Source organism: Passer montanus, unplaced genomic scaffold (genome assembly GCF_014805655.1).
Source record: "Passer montanus isolate IOZ18808 unplaced genomic scaffold, ASM1480565v1 scaffold22, whole genome shotgun sequence".
NCBI lineage: Eukaryota > Metazoa > Chordata > Aves > Passeriformes > Passeridae > Passer > Passer montanus.
The window spans coordinates 7,591,358-7,605,549 of NW_024366815.1; the positions used below are offsets into that span (position 1 = coordinate 7,591,358).

The 14,192-nt window shown below is 39.0% G+C and overlaps 1 protein-coding gene across 2 annotated transcripts in view; it reads right to left on the reverse strand.

Annotated features, from left to right (window-relative positions):
* Positions 1-14,192, reverse strand: part of PLPP1 (phospholipid phosphatase 1) — a 65,531-nt gene that overhangs the window by 33,064 nt on the left and 18,275 nt on the right. The window contains exon 2 of one of the 2 annotated variants that reach the window (XM_039709632.1): positions 3,180-3,331. The exons of the other annotated variant lie outside the window; for it this stretch is intronic. Within the exon in view, the coding sequence (XP_039565566.1) occupies positions 3,180-3,331 (152 nt within the window). The remainder of the gene's footprint in view (positions 1-3,179; positions 3,332-14,192) is intronic. 2 annotated transcript variants of the gene reach the window in all.

Consider the following 14,192-nt stretch of genomic DNA (forward strand, 5'->3'; position numbering starts at 1 on the left):
CACACAGAAGAGAAACACCTTTTTCCTTTACCCTACCTCATGCTGAACTTAATCATATTATTTTCAGAATACTTATTAAAACAAAGCCTTCTCGGAATAACCGTATTACTTAGCATGGCCCTAATTAGAAACATTTTCTCCTGCATAACTTCACTTTACATTGAGTCTTCAACTAACTTCTACTGAGTAAAATTTTTCAAAGCTTGTTAGGTTTTTCATGAAACCAGAAACTGTTCTGAAGCGTTGAGACTTTATATCCAGATCTGAAAGGCCAAATGCTACAACCAAGAAATTTCCTATTCCTCAAGGGAATTAAATCCTTTGGGTAGAAAAGAAAACTAATGGGGTAGGGAAAGACAGGTCTTATTGAGGTCTTTCCAAGGACTTTTCACCCTACATGTCCAAGATACATGTATCAAGTGCTGGCAAAAGCAGATCTAATTTTGTTTTCTTGCAACTTCATCTTTGCAGAAAGTAAATTTCTCCTTTGCCAGATACAGAACTTCACTCAAGATAATCTGAATATTGAGCCAGTTGGTCCCATTCTGCACAGAAAGGATCAATTAATACAGGTGATCAGATGTGTGGAGGACTGGATGTATAAAGTTACCTTGAAAAATCATGTAAAAATTAAGTTATGGCTCTGTCACTTGAGATTCTGGGTCCTGGATCCCAGCAAATCAGAGCTTTTGTGAATGAAGCCATTACTTAGACACTGCCACCCAGGCACATGGAGTGACAGCTTGTCAGAGGCTTTGCACATGGAGGCAAACAGATAATACTGCCAGATGGGTGACAGTAGTGATGCTTTACACCCTCCACCATACCCAAACATGGGCTAAAGCAGAGAAATACCAGAACATGGACTAAAGCTGAGAAAGTCTTCAGTAAAGTACATAGAGACCTAATCCAGAAAGTAACCTCTTAATTAAGATGGCTGAGTACAAATAGCCACGACAGGTAAATAATGAATCCCTTTTAAATAATATTGCTGCAAAACCTGCAAGAAGGTCACTTATGTCAGGTACCAAAAACTAGTTGATGTCAGTGCAATTACCACACTGGACAGACATCAAAGAATATTCCATCTTCAATAATCTGACTAAGCATTGTAAAGGACACCAATATTTGCTTTTACTATCTGACTATGAAGCAATCTTGACAGAAAAGCCTGATTTCACAACTAAAAGATATTCCTTAATGTTGCATAAGAAACTTAATTAGCTGAATATTCATGTGGGCTCAAATAGAGATTGGATTAATCCAAAGGGAATACATCCATTAAAAAACTATATTTAGTGGAGCCTTTTCTGACTCAGAAAGTCCCTGAGCTGCAAATGGCTGGTAGCCAAGTACTCAGGGCAATACATCAATCTTCCCATGCTCTATTCTGTTCTTCCTCACTCAACTGTTTTAGCTGTTCTAGAAATGAAATAAGCTATATGGGCTTCAGTTATGACCATGCTCTCAGGCAATATTGACTTCACAAAGTAGTAACAGGGTGAAAAAAAAACCCCGTCTTATCTTAAAGGCAGGATCTTCAGCATAAGCCACTTGCCAGTTAACAAAACACACAAACCCTCCCTCCACCCAAAATTTCATGTGCTTCAGAAGCATTTCTCTAAGTTTTTGAAGCAGCTTTTCCAAGAAGAGGGAAACCAGGCAAGTCACAGCTTCAATTCTCAGAACATATTTCTACACTTGCAAAAAAAAAAACTATACCCAAAAGCAAATATGAGCTGAAAATTGACCTTTATGCTGGAACCTTGATAAAAATCCATGCAGTCCCTATGCAAGGTAGAGTTAGATTATCATAATACCCCTCCTGACTGAAACCCATTAGCCCAGAGATACAGCTGGTCAATACTAAGGATTACCTTTAGCTGTGCCTTTTCATTTTTGGCTCCTAAATATACGTGGATAAATATTTATACACCTAAAAATCTTATTTGGCATAAGAAAGTTTTAACTCTGTTCAAAGTGTGGCTCTGATGAGTTTGGATGCCACCCAACAGAACCATCAGTGGAGACTGAATCTTTTTAGCACATCTGGACAGGGATCTTGAGGCCCCTGTGGAAGGGCCACTGTAGGAAGTGCAGGGCAGTCCTGTCAGACTTGGGACATGAAAGGGGTAACTGAAGAGGTCCAACTGCCCCCTCTGCTCATGAGGACACATCCCAGCTATTTTTTGCCCCAGCACTGGAATTCTTCCAGGGGCCATTTGCACTCCATGTAGTCAAGGAAAGCTGCTGTTTTCTACCAGGCTAAGAATTTCACCAGCTGATCCTGGCTCAGACAAGCCACAAGAGGTGGCAACAGACCAGGTAGCAGAACCTCAACTTTTGTCCATACATAGCAAGGTATTAGATTAGCTCAGCTGACAACATATAACTAAATATTAGGGATAGAGAGTCTCTATATGCTTGAGACAGTTCAGCTGACCTAGGAGCTGTGGTCAGAGAGAGATCCCAAACTGGTAGTCACAGAGACAATCTGTCCAGCTCACTGATCTGGTGTGAAGAGGAGGAAAGAAGAAAAGTACCCTGTTTTCAGCCAGTTAGGTGCAGTATGGAAGCAAGCTCCTGCAGTAATTTGGGCCCAGAGTTTTATCCTGACCTTCAGGGAAATATCCAGGGCAAAACTCCACACCTACTTATTCTTTTTATTCTATTTATGCTATTGATAACATCTGACTGGAAGCCATAATCTTTCTTTTAAATAGTCTAGTATCTGTATTACACTTCCACACACAAGTATTCCCTAACATTTTGTTGCAGATAAAAAAAAATACTGACTTAATAGGTCATGCACAATGATATTCTGAAACTAGCAGATCCTGAAATAAAAAGACTTGTGACAGTCGCAACACATTAGTGTCATTTTCAACAAATATGGTAAAATCTCTCAGATTACAGAATTAAGCCACCTTAGTTCTAAGGTTCTAAGGTATTGTTTTTCTGTTCTATAACTCTATCTGTTTGACTTCAGTTAAAAAAAACCTTTTAGTTATTCTTGCCAGAGCACCATTTCTACTGCTTTAGCACCTGGCCTAAGGACATTATTTTAAGGTTAAGAAATCTTACAGAATGGTTTTGTAAACCTGTATTAACAGATCACCCCTCCTCCCTCTTCCCCACCCCCACTGAAATCAAAAGCAATGAAGAAAAGTTTAACTTACAACAATTACACTGAAAGGAATAATTATTCCTGCTAACAATTTATAAGAAATGGTGTCCTCTTTGTATGGATACCGGATGGATTCATCACTACAGAAAACGCCTCTCTGGAAGGGGGTACGCCGTGAACTGAGAATTGCAAAAGGCAAGCCAGCTGGCAAAAAGGAATACAAAATACATTACAAAACCAAAACAAACTGGCGATGATCATACCCCCACATTTCCAAAGAGAAGTGCATAAGGAGGAATGGGCATGCAGGAAGTTAGAAGGTTTTGCACTTCCCTTGGCCAATGACTACTGCCTTGACTTTGTAGCTTCCAGGAAGGATTGCTGAAAGAAGGAGAGCAAGGCAGGATTCCTCTCATCTTCATGTTTCTGGCACTTCAAGTGTGGAAGAATGCCAAAACCATGACTGAGTAAACAGTTCAGTGACAACCACAGAGGTGCTCAATCTGCTGCTACTGGTACAATTATCAAATTTTTCTTTATATTCCAGTGAGCAACAGTTGCCCCTGTAAACCTTCTCTGGACAGCTTCACAAGTCAGAAAAGCATAAATTGCATTTCATGAAAGCAGAAAAGGAGGTGCTTTCAAGGGAGTGCAAGTGCAGAGGGAATATTTGGGAATATGGAAAAAAGGAAATGACACATGCACATGATTCTCTCACTTCCTCACACACTGGGTATCTTCCTACAACGACCTACAGCCTCAAGGAATGGAGATTTTATTCCAACCTCTTCCACCAAAGAGGATGCCTTTGGCTTAATCTAATACCTACAGGACACAAAACTAAGCTGCACAATGCTGCACGCTATTGCACATCAAGGTACCCACAACACAAACCAAAATTAGTCATTTGAACAGCAAAGGTTTTTTCAAAAAATTCAAAATAGGATGCAAATTACCATAAACTGATAGAATCCCATTTCTGAATCCTGTTCCTCTATCATTAATGCACATACAACACCTGCACACTCTGTTTGTCTACAGGGATGAATACTCTTGGAAAGAAATGGCCGTATGGAAAACAAGTGGTGGAGGACTACAAAGAATGTTTAACAAAAAAATAAATAAACATCTTTTGCTTAGGTATGGAGAGCCCAGTAGCATAAAAGCCCTTGACTTTATGCTCAAAATTCAGCTGTGCTGCACATAAAATGCATGCCACTTTAAAGTTACACAACAAAAATTATCTGGAGGAGATGCTCCCACCCAACGTTAAGGGATCAGAAAGATAAAAACAGTCTCCATCATTCCTTCTCAACAGAAATAAATGTTGTTGTAGTCTCAGTTCTCTCCTCAAAACCACTGTGCCAAGGCACAACCTCTTCGTTTCCAGATACACAGCTAGCCCCATAATAAGCATGTGCAAATAGACTAAAGATGTAAAGAGCAGGAGAAAAAGTGAACAAAAGAAGATACCACGCATCAAGAGAACTGTTAGGGAAGAGCCCTAGGGACCTTTACAATCCTCTTCCCTCTCTCCCTTCACCCATGAAGTCCTCCAAACTAAGTCTGACTCCTGGGACCATCACAAGTGATATAACTGGGATTTACTAACAATTTACTGTCATTTTGTTCTGCACACCATAAAGTGCTTAAAAGAATACTTCAGTTTGAAAACAAAAGAACAAATAACAAGCTAATGGTTCAAAAGGTGAAAGTTTCCCTGAAGTGAACTCTGGTGAACCACACAACCTTATTTCTTGATCAGGCATCAGTTATATATATGTCTATCATATGGGGCCATGCATTCCAGCTAAGCCTGCTGCAAAGAAACTGGTACCCTCTGTATTGCTGCTGTCATTAAACCACTAGCATGCAAAATCTCCCCTCCAAAAGTGGTAGAAAAAGACCACTGTCATTGTCAAGAGGGGTTGTTTCCAATTCCATGCCAGTGGGACTACAACGGACACAGCTCTGGAAGCCATCCAAGCACACCAACAAAGCAGGAGGACAGCAGGATGGCGAAGAGCCAAGCCAGAGCCTTACCAAAACACTGCATCATTCAGATACCAGCCAGCACAAAGGCTGGGAGCTAGACTCTGCAGTACAGTGCAAAAACACAGCCTTTCCTATGAAGAAAAAATGCCTCTCCCTTTCTCTTAACAGGAAGAATATGAGGGTTTTGAAAAAGACTGTGGATTATTTTTTCCCTCCCCTTGTGTTGGTGTTGTGACAGATGTCATGATACACCATCAGCTGTTTAGTATTTAGCTGACTTGGGTACCAGGGTTGAGGCAGAAGCACGTGCAGCCATGGTGAGGGAAGGTGACTTCTCAAGATAATGCTGTGGTGTTTCCAACATAATTTATCCTACAAAATAGGTATGGAATGAAAATTTTGTCATTTGCCCAGCACACATAGTAACACCAACATTCCAAACTGAGTATTTAAGTAAAATGTACTGTTTGGACCTCCAAATGTAGAGAATTAGGCATATACAGACAGGAGTTTCTTAATGATTTACATGGTTACTTCCTTAGAGTTGGTAGTTTTGATTATCATGGTAAAGCAGTTGTTCACAAAATTAACTTCAGCCCAAAAAAACCTTATCACAGCTTCAGCACACTGCCACAAACACCTGTGGTTATAGTCAGATAGCATCACTGACATTGAATCACTAGCGCTGCATCACCCATTTTAAAGACCTGCTCTGTGAATAATGGTGTCATGGTCCCTTACTCCTCATTTCCTCTAACTCACACCTGGACGTTTCAGCTTCTCAAGGTGAGAGACAGGAAATTTTCAGGATGATGAGGTTATTCAGAGGGAACTTTTTTTAAATGTACTTTCCATTTACTAAATCAGAAATAAAAAGCTGTGTGGATCACAGGAATGAAGTCCCTCATACAGTGAGGATCTGTGTTGTTCCACACTCAGTGAAGCTGCTTGAAATGTACATGCTCATTCTTCAGCAATATTGAGATTATGATGTAATTAGCCTGTAATTGCACCTTCCCGTATCCACATCATGGAAACAAAATACCAAACCACTCCAAGAAGTCTGTTTTTGTTTTGTAAGCAAGTATGAACACCTAAAATAAAATTGTCTTCTCGCACCTTCCTGTATCCACATCATGGAAACAAAACACCAAACCACTCCAAGTCTGTTTTTGTTTTGTAAGCAAGTATGAACACCTAAAATAAAATTGTCTTCTCTTCCATAATTTCTTTCAATCTCCTTTACTTTGAGTCTTAAAAATTCTGGGTATCTATCTGGCAGCCATTAAGTAACCATTAACTGGAAGACCTATGCACTGAAATATATACTAAACATAACAAGTCTTTCTTCAGTTTCCCCCAACTGCACAACAGATTGAAGTAATTTCACCAGTCATTTATCTTACTGCTGTTCTCAGCACCTTTCAGTGTTGAAAGGATACATGCTCCATGAAAGCTTGAGAGAAAAGTTTTAATTTCTAAAAAACAGATTACAGTGAAACTGATCAGATTAACTTAACACTGTTAAACTGTAAACTGAAGTCACAGAATTAGAACATCTGTAATTTACCTCTGGCTCAATTGATGGCAGTCATTAGCCTGAAAAACCATGCCAGTGGGGGCTTTTGATATCTTTCTGGTTAAAGTATTCTCCAATGTCAATACTTAATCCCTCAGTACATGCTCCAGGGAGCAAGTTTAACTTACTTCTTTTTAACATGCATGGACTAACTTCACTGTTATTAATTGGTGGGAGAGAGCAGAAAAGTAGAAGTCAAACCAGAGGGGCATCATGTGAAGCCAGTAAGAGAACCTTCTCACAATACTGAGGGTTCTACTCTGTTTTAAATAAATCAGTAAAGTCTGCTTTTGTGGGTTTTCAGGGTGTTTTTATTTCTAAAATAAAATCAAAATTATTTCAAATATATAGCTTAAGTATTTTCTGCAATGGAAGTTTCCCTTTAAGACAATAAAGGGACAGGAAAAAATAGTTTAGCTTTTTCATTACTGCAAGCAGAAGAGCTGTCACTGAGTGATAAAGAGGCAAAGCTTCTTACTGTATCAAGTAAAACAGTGGAGTTTCCCTACAGCTGGGATAGACATGCTACTTTTTCACTGTCACCATGATATTTTATGGCAAATCCTTTCCTAGGATTTTTCTCCCTCCCCAGGAGCTGGGTGCCCCAGGAAAGAAATGTAAACAATGGCTATGTGCTGCTGTGGAAGGCCACAGGTGGATCTTCCATTGGTCCATGTGGATTGTTTTCAATTAGTGACCAATCACAGCCACCTGTGCCAAGGCTGTGAGCAGTCACAGGATTGTGTTATGCATTCTGTTCTATTCTTGTTCTTTGTAGCCTTCTGATCATTCTTTTCTCTCTGTTCTTTTAGTATAGTTTTCATGTAGTATTTTAGTATATTATATAAGATAATAAATCAGCCTTCCGAAATGGAGTCAAGCCTTGTGTCTCCACACATGGGGTGTTCGCCTCAACATTTCACCCTGACAGATACCATAATTTCAGAAGACAGGGGTAAGTTTTTGCATGACAGTGGCAATTTCCTAAGCATGGAAGCTCCTGGTACAGGTAGACAGGATATGACTGAAGATACCAAACGATACTTGTCTTTGTAATGGTACCACCATCACTAGTCTCAATGTATTTAATTTCACAGATACAAGTGAGGAAAAAATCTTTACTGTAATATAGAAGTGCTTTGCAGCAGATTTATGACTAGTCTCAATGTCTTTAATTTCACAGATACAAGTGAAATTAAAGGAAAAAATCTTTACTGTAATATAGAAGTGCTTTGGCAAAAGATTTATGCACATAAACATCTAAAGCAGTTTCTCAAGAAAAAATAGCAAAGATTCAACAGCAGATCACTGTGAGAAGAAATCCTACTCATCTGCCACAGTCACAATGCCACATTCAGTTAAAAGAAAGGTCCTACAAGTACCCATTTTGTTCAATTTTCCCTGAAAGCAGAAGAAATTGGGGAGTTTAAGTACTCCTTTTATGTAAGAAGTGGAGACAGCAGAGGAGCAGGAAAGGCTCTCTGCTGAATACTTCTCATATGACAATTCCAAAAAGCTTCCCTGATGTACACTTCATCTTCTAAGCTAGTCGTAATGCAGTGAAGAAATTGCTTAAAGGGAAAATCACAACATGTATGTGAGGAGGAATTATATGGTTGGGAACAGGTTACCTGCAGGGTAATCTCAAGGATAAAGCAAACAAGCCCGTGTTATGCAGTGCATATGCATTCTTAATGAATAACTAGCAGATGTACTGCTGACAGAGCTGGCAATTCCTTGATATAGTGGAAAATCAAGGCCAGCCAGTTCTGCCTGCAAAACAGCCCTTAAAGACTGAGGCAAGAGAACATATGGAGACTCGTGCAGTAATGAGTTCAGAGTCATGCATCTGGAGGTTAAACAACTCTGTTGACTTGGGAGCTTGTCAGTTCAAACTAGCAGAGGGAAAATAATTTATTTCTTGTGGTTGTTGTATATCAGTATAATAGCATGACCATTAGACAAGTCTTTTCAAAGGCATTAACACTTCTAACCCATTTGACAAGAAATTTCCTCTGAAACAGTATTCAGTCAGAAATGGCAAATACATTTATGCGTTTAGTTTTAATTCATCTATCTTAAGGGCAGACAGAGAAGGGCTGCTAGCATACATTATCACAAAAACAAGAGTTTGGTTTTGCACAGTTCAACAGGAGTCTAAGGGCTGTAAATTCAGCCAAGTGCATACACAGTAGATATCAGCAAAAAGAGCAATACTGATCCAACAAGCAACCAAGAATTCAGGAACAAACACCATCAGTAATAAAGGTGTAGGGAGAAATGCAGGTTCTGAAGTGTTTCAATCAGAATACGTGGAATAGAAATACAAATAACTCAACTGATAAGACTACATATTTTAAACAATTACTATACCCTTGTCCAAAAGTGTGACTCATACAGTATAATGGATTTGATTTCCTCATAAGCTGGAGTGATTTCTGACTGATGATGTTAGGTTTCTTCCGTAAATATCCTGTATAACACAGGTCTGTTTCTGTCCAAATTTCTAATCTTGGTTAGGCTTCTTCACTGGGCATGAGGTTGTTCTCTCCACTAAAGCTGGACACATTACCCCCCTGAAGACAGAGAACATCAGATCGTACATCTTCCTCAAGTCATCTTCCCACTCTCCTTAGGAAGGATATCACTCGGCATTTTATCCACATTGTAGTTCACCAGCTATGTTACTGCCATCTTTTGTATTTATTGCTCCGAGTTCCCTACTTTGCTGCCTCACTGCACACGATCACTCTCCTCCAGGGCATTTATGACTACACTGAACTCCCAGACAGCTCCACTTGACATCTTCCTTCCTGGCAAAGGACAAGTACCACTTACTCCTACTGCTCACTCCTCACTGTTAAGTGAATTACTTGTTCATTTCAGGATTCTTTCTCCATTCTCCAATCTCATAACTATTTAGTTTCTTAATATTTGGTTGAAGTACACATTTGAATATACACACCTAAATAATAATGAGATATTTAGAAAAAAAAAAAGCTGCTTTAGCCTGAGTTCTCCATCTTCCTCATTTATCATAGGGATTAGGATAGGAACAGATGTGACTGACACCAGCTACTGACACAGTAACTTTCAACATCTGTTTTAAGGTGTTAGGTAGCAATAATCTTTCTCCAGAGTTCTGAAACAAAACAAAATTTAAAAGATTTTGTTGTATTCTCTCCCAGCACCTGAAAAAAACTTGCCACCACTTCTGTGCTGTTAGCTACTGAGAGCTTCCAGCATCATTGCTGTAGCTTTAAACTAGAAGTGATTCCTAGACTTGTTTTTACAAAAGTTTAAGTAATATTTTGAGGTTCAAGTCTCCTTACACCAAAGGTTCAGATGCAAAGTGCAAGTTAACATTTTTCCCAAATATGCTCTAGATATTTCATTACTAATTCCATCATTAAGAACATCCATAGTATTTATTACAACATTAGAAATACTGCCTGGAAAAACACCCATTTTGCAAAAGCTTAGTTAAAACTTTTGAGCTGGTATTACTGTTCACATTCTGTGACGGTTGGGTAGGGTGTCAAAACCTCTTTGCAGATTAAATTAAGACTTTGGCTTCTCCTCAGTATAAGAACAGGGCTACTTTCCATTTCTCACAGGAGTTTTAGAGTTCAGGAGAGCACCTACCGAGAAATGAACCATCACACCACAGATCACTAAGTTCGATGGTTCCATTTTTTGGCATTCAGCTTTCTCCTGAAAAGGGGGTGCATTTCCCTGCACAAGGCAGGTGAGAAAGAGGTACAATAATGTGAGCCAGATGAAGGGAAACAGAGGAGACAGCACAACAAGGAACACTCTCTGCCTTACTTTCCCCTGTTGCTTGTCTTTGGTTCCTAGTGGAGTTGCTTCCCTTTTTTGACAGCCCCCCAGTCTCTGGCCTCAGTCCTAAACGTCAACAGCACAATATTAGTAACTGCCTGTCAGACTTGAGAAAAAGAAAAATCTATGCCATAGCAACTGTTGCGTTTTGGTTTTTCATTAAATTACAAGACTTATGGAAGCTGCAACTCCCTCTACCTACATTTCTCCCTATTCCATTTTACCCTTTTGTATACTCTACTAAATAATATTTTTAAACCCCTCTATACCAGTGTGACTGCTTGGCTTTCTCATAGCTGGGACCAAGCTTCACTCAGCACTTTAAAAGCCCTTGTCTGGAGTTCCTCCCACTGTGAAAATGCCAACTGTCTTACTCAGACGCTATGTGCAATCTCCATCACTGTACTAAGAAATGTACCTGAAGGGCCTAGGAAATTACAGTACCCAGTCCACAGGGCTAACAAGCAAGCTGTTACAGTTTATTTACTTAAAATACAACTGCACTTAGTAAGAATGATTTGTACAAGTAACAGAGGCAAATGGTGCTCCTCAGACCTTTCCTCACCTGATTTCAAACCCACCAGAAGACCCACACCCTGGACACATCAAAAAGTGAAGCCAAAAGCTGGATGCTGTTCCTTCTCAACATCTGGCCCCACAGCACTGATCTCAGCCAGGAATTACTCATCAATTCAACAACTCAAAGTGCAATACCCTGACATTAAACCTTTACAGAGTAAAACCATGGATTATTATTACTATGTTTGCTTTAAAGAGAGAACCAAAAAATTGGGTTCAGAGATAATGCTGATCTGTAGTAGTACAAGATGAACAGTTAATATCAAGTAGAATGCATGACAGATTACAAAGTTCAACAGCATTGCCCAAAAAAGTTTCCAATGCCATAAATACACCAAAAAACAAAATGAAAATAATACATGAACACCTTTTCAAAACATTTACCAGGTAAGAGGCAGTCTTAGTCAGAGCATAGTAAAACCTCTTACAAGTAACCTGAAACTTAAGAGTCAAGTTGAAGTCCACCCTAGTGTCAAACAACAGTTTTCATTTCAATTAGTTGCAAAACTAACAAGAGTGGGTCATAAAGCTTTGATACTGCTGAAAAACTGAAAAGCACATCTACCAATCAACAGTCTTCAAAAGGTTTCCTTAATCCCCTGATTTACTGATCTCTATCACAGCAATAACTACATTTGTCCATGAAGACATACAAAAATAGTTCATTAAGTGCTTATATTGGTCAATCTAATAACTGCTGTCAGTAGAAGTTTTCCTTCAAAATACATCCCTTTCATAAACAGCATAAAAAATCAGTTTCTTTTGCCATAAAAGAAATCAGTAAATTGCCTTCAAAGTATGATTGTGCTAATCTGTAGAAGGAAAAGTTTCAGTCAAAACATTGTTACACATACCATAAGCAGACATTCCCAAAAATATTAAGCCTAATGCCTAATATGTTAAAGCTGACACAGGAGCAAAGCTACCTAGGTCCCTTTTGGGCAGTCATCATGATACAGAGGACATGTTGCCACATCAAACCCAGGAAAGTTTTGATTCAGCCTTTTTTTGTTGTTGTTATTTAAACTACTTAGAAATCAATGTAACCTAGCTACCCAAATTTTGATTGGGTTCAAGGTGGAGAAATTAAGTCCTACAGGCCCCATCATGTTTCCTTCTCTCACAGAAGGTCCAAAAAGCAGTGCTTATCCCAGAGAAGTGACTTAACCAAAACTGTTTGCTAATGAACACTTCCCTGTATGGAACATCAGCATTTGCATTACTTGTTTTGGTAGCAACACGTTGTGGAGAACTACTTTGTCTATCAGATATGCAGTGCAGGCCTTTAGCTGAGTTAGAAGTTCTGAGCTTTCTCTCTACATCAGTCCATCATGTAATAGAAACCTACAAGTGGCTTGTGAGCCTTCAGCTCTGGGACAGAACTGCCAAGCAAAGCCTTGGCAGGGAACCACAGAAACCCTAGAACAGGGAGCAGACAAAACTCAAAAACTCTCAGGTTGCTCTGTTGTTCTGTTGCTCTGGTGAGAAGGATGTTTTTTTCAGAGAGGTTTTCCTTGCTCTGTGCTTCTCCCTCCCCTCATGTCACCTACCCGTGGAGCTAAGGCAGGCTGCGTGAACATCACTAAAGGCAGCAGTCTGAAGAAACAACATGACTGGAGGAAAAAAAAAATCAGTTTGGATGTGTGGTTACCAGAAAAGCCAAACTGAACAGGACACCTACAAATAGACATGGCTGGAACCTCACTGAAAGAGAAACGGTATTAACATTAATTTGTCATTTACACTTGAAAAAGTTGGTCTCATGCGGAGAACTGAAGACCAAAAATTATTTGGACATTTCCAAATCTTCCTAAAGCTGCAAGCCATGGACAATGCCTAGTCATGGCTTTTAAATTACACAGAACTACTATCTAAATATATCTAAAACACTTGGTAAGACAGAAATATCAAAGATCTTTTGGGGTTCCTTTAATGTCAGAGCTAATGAATGTGTGCTACTCTAGACACTGGCCTAAGCCATCTAGAGAGATTCAGTCTTCTAGACCACTACCAAGTCTTGTCCAACCCTAAATCTCAAAAGATTCTAATACAAAAAATGTGGTTCCCATCCAGACAAAGAACAATTTAGAAAACTGAAAAGCATCATATTAAGAAGTGGCACTTGGAAAAGAATAAACATTAATTTCTCAGACATTTTATTTCCTGATAAAAGGTGGCAATGGCAACAGAAAGGATTCAGGCTACAAACAGAATTATGATTCCTAACAGTATTTTTTTATTTTTTAAGATTCCTCAGTTTCTAGCACATCTTGTAAATCTTCATAAAATGTCATAAAAACAAATTTATGTTCATGCAACCTAGCTTCTTTTATGTACAAGAGATTTAATAAAATATCTATATATATGTTTTGGTTTTTTTGGGAGTTGGGATTTTTTACTCTTTGAAGTTATTTTCCATTCCAGGCCTTTTATATTACAGGCCTACCCCAACAAAACCTTCTAGCATTATAATTATTATTATACAGCAATATGTTCAGGCCATTTCTTAATACATTCTGAAGACAAGCAGGCCCATTGTGCAACAAGGGGCATATGCGTAAAAAGAGTCCTACCACTTAGGAATGAGTATCATGTTTAATGTAGCCTGATTAGAGAAGAAAAGTCTGTAGGAAAGTGTAATTTATCAGCTCTAGATGAAATTTTTGTCATCAGTTGCTTCATTGAGGATTCTGTCCCTTTCAGTAAAGTCTCATGTCAGGATAACAATTTTCACTAGATGTGGAATAATCAAGAGTTATTCCCCAAAAGTCTTTCATGAGCGAGCTGTGTTCCTCTTGAGGGTATTGAATGTGGAACACACTACTTCCAAAAACTTAAACTGAATTCAGATTCACAGACTGATCAACTTCCCCTGTCCATTTTGAATAAAGGCAATCTTGAAGGGAGAAACCATTCAACCGGATCCACTTTCAATTAAGAGAGTTGCAATATTCCATATCTCATACTCCCTAGCTCTACAGCTTGCTCTAGCCCTTACTTTTAAGTAGCTATAGAAAATTTTCCACCTCTTGCATGAGACTAAAGAGCACTCTACATCTGAAACTGTGATTA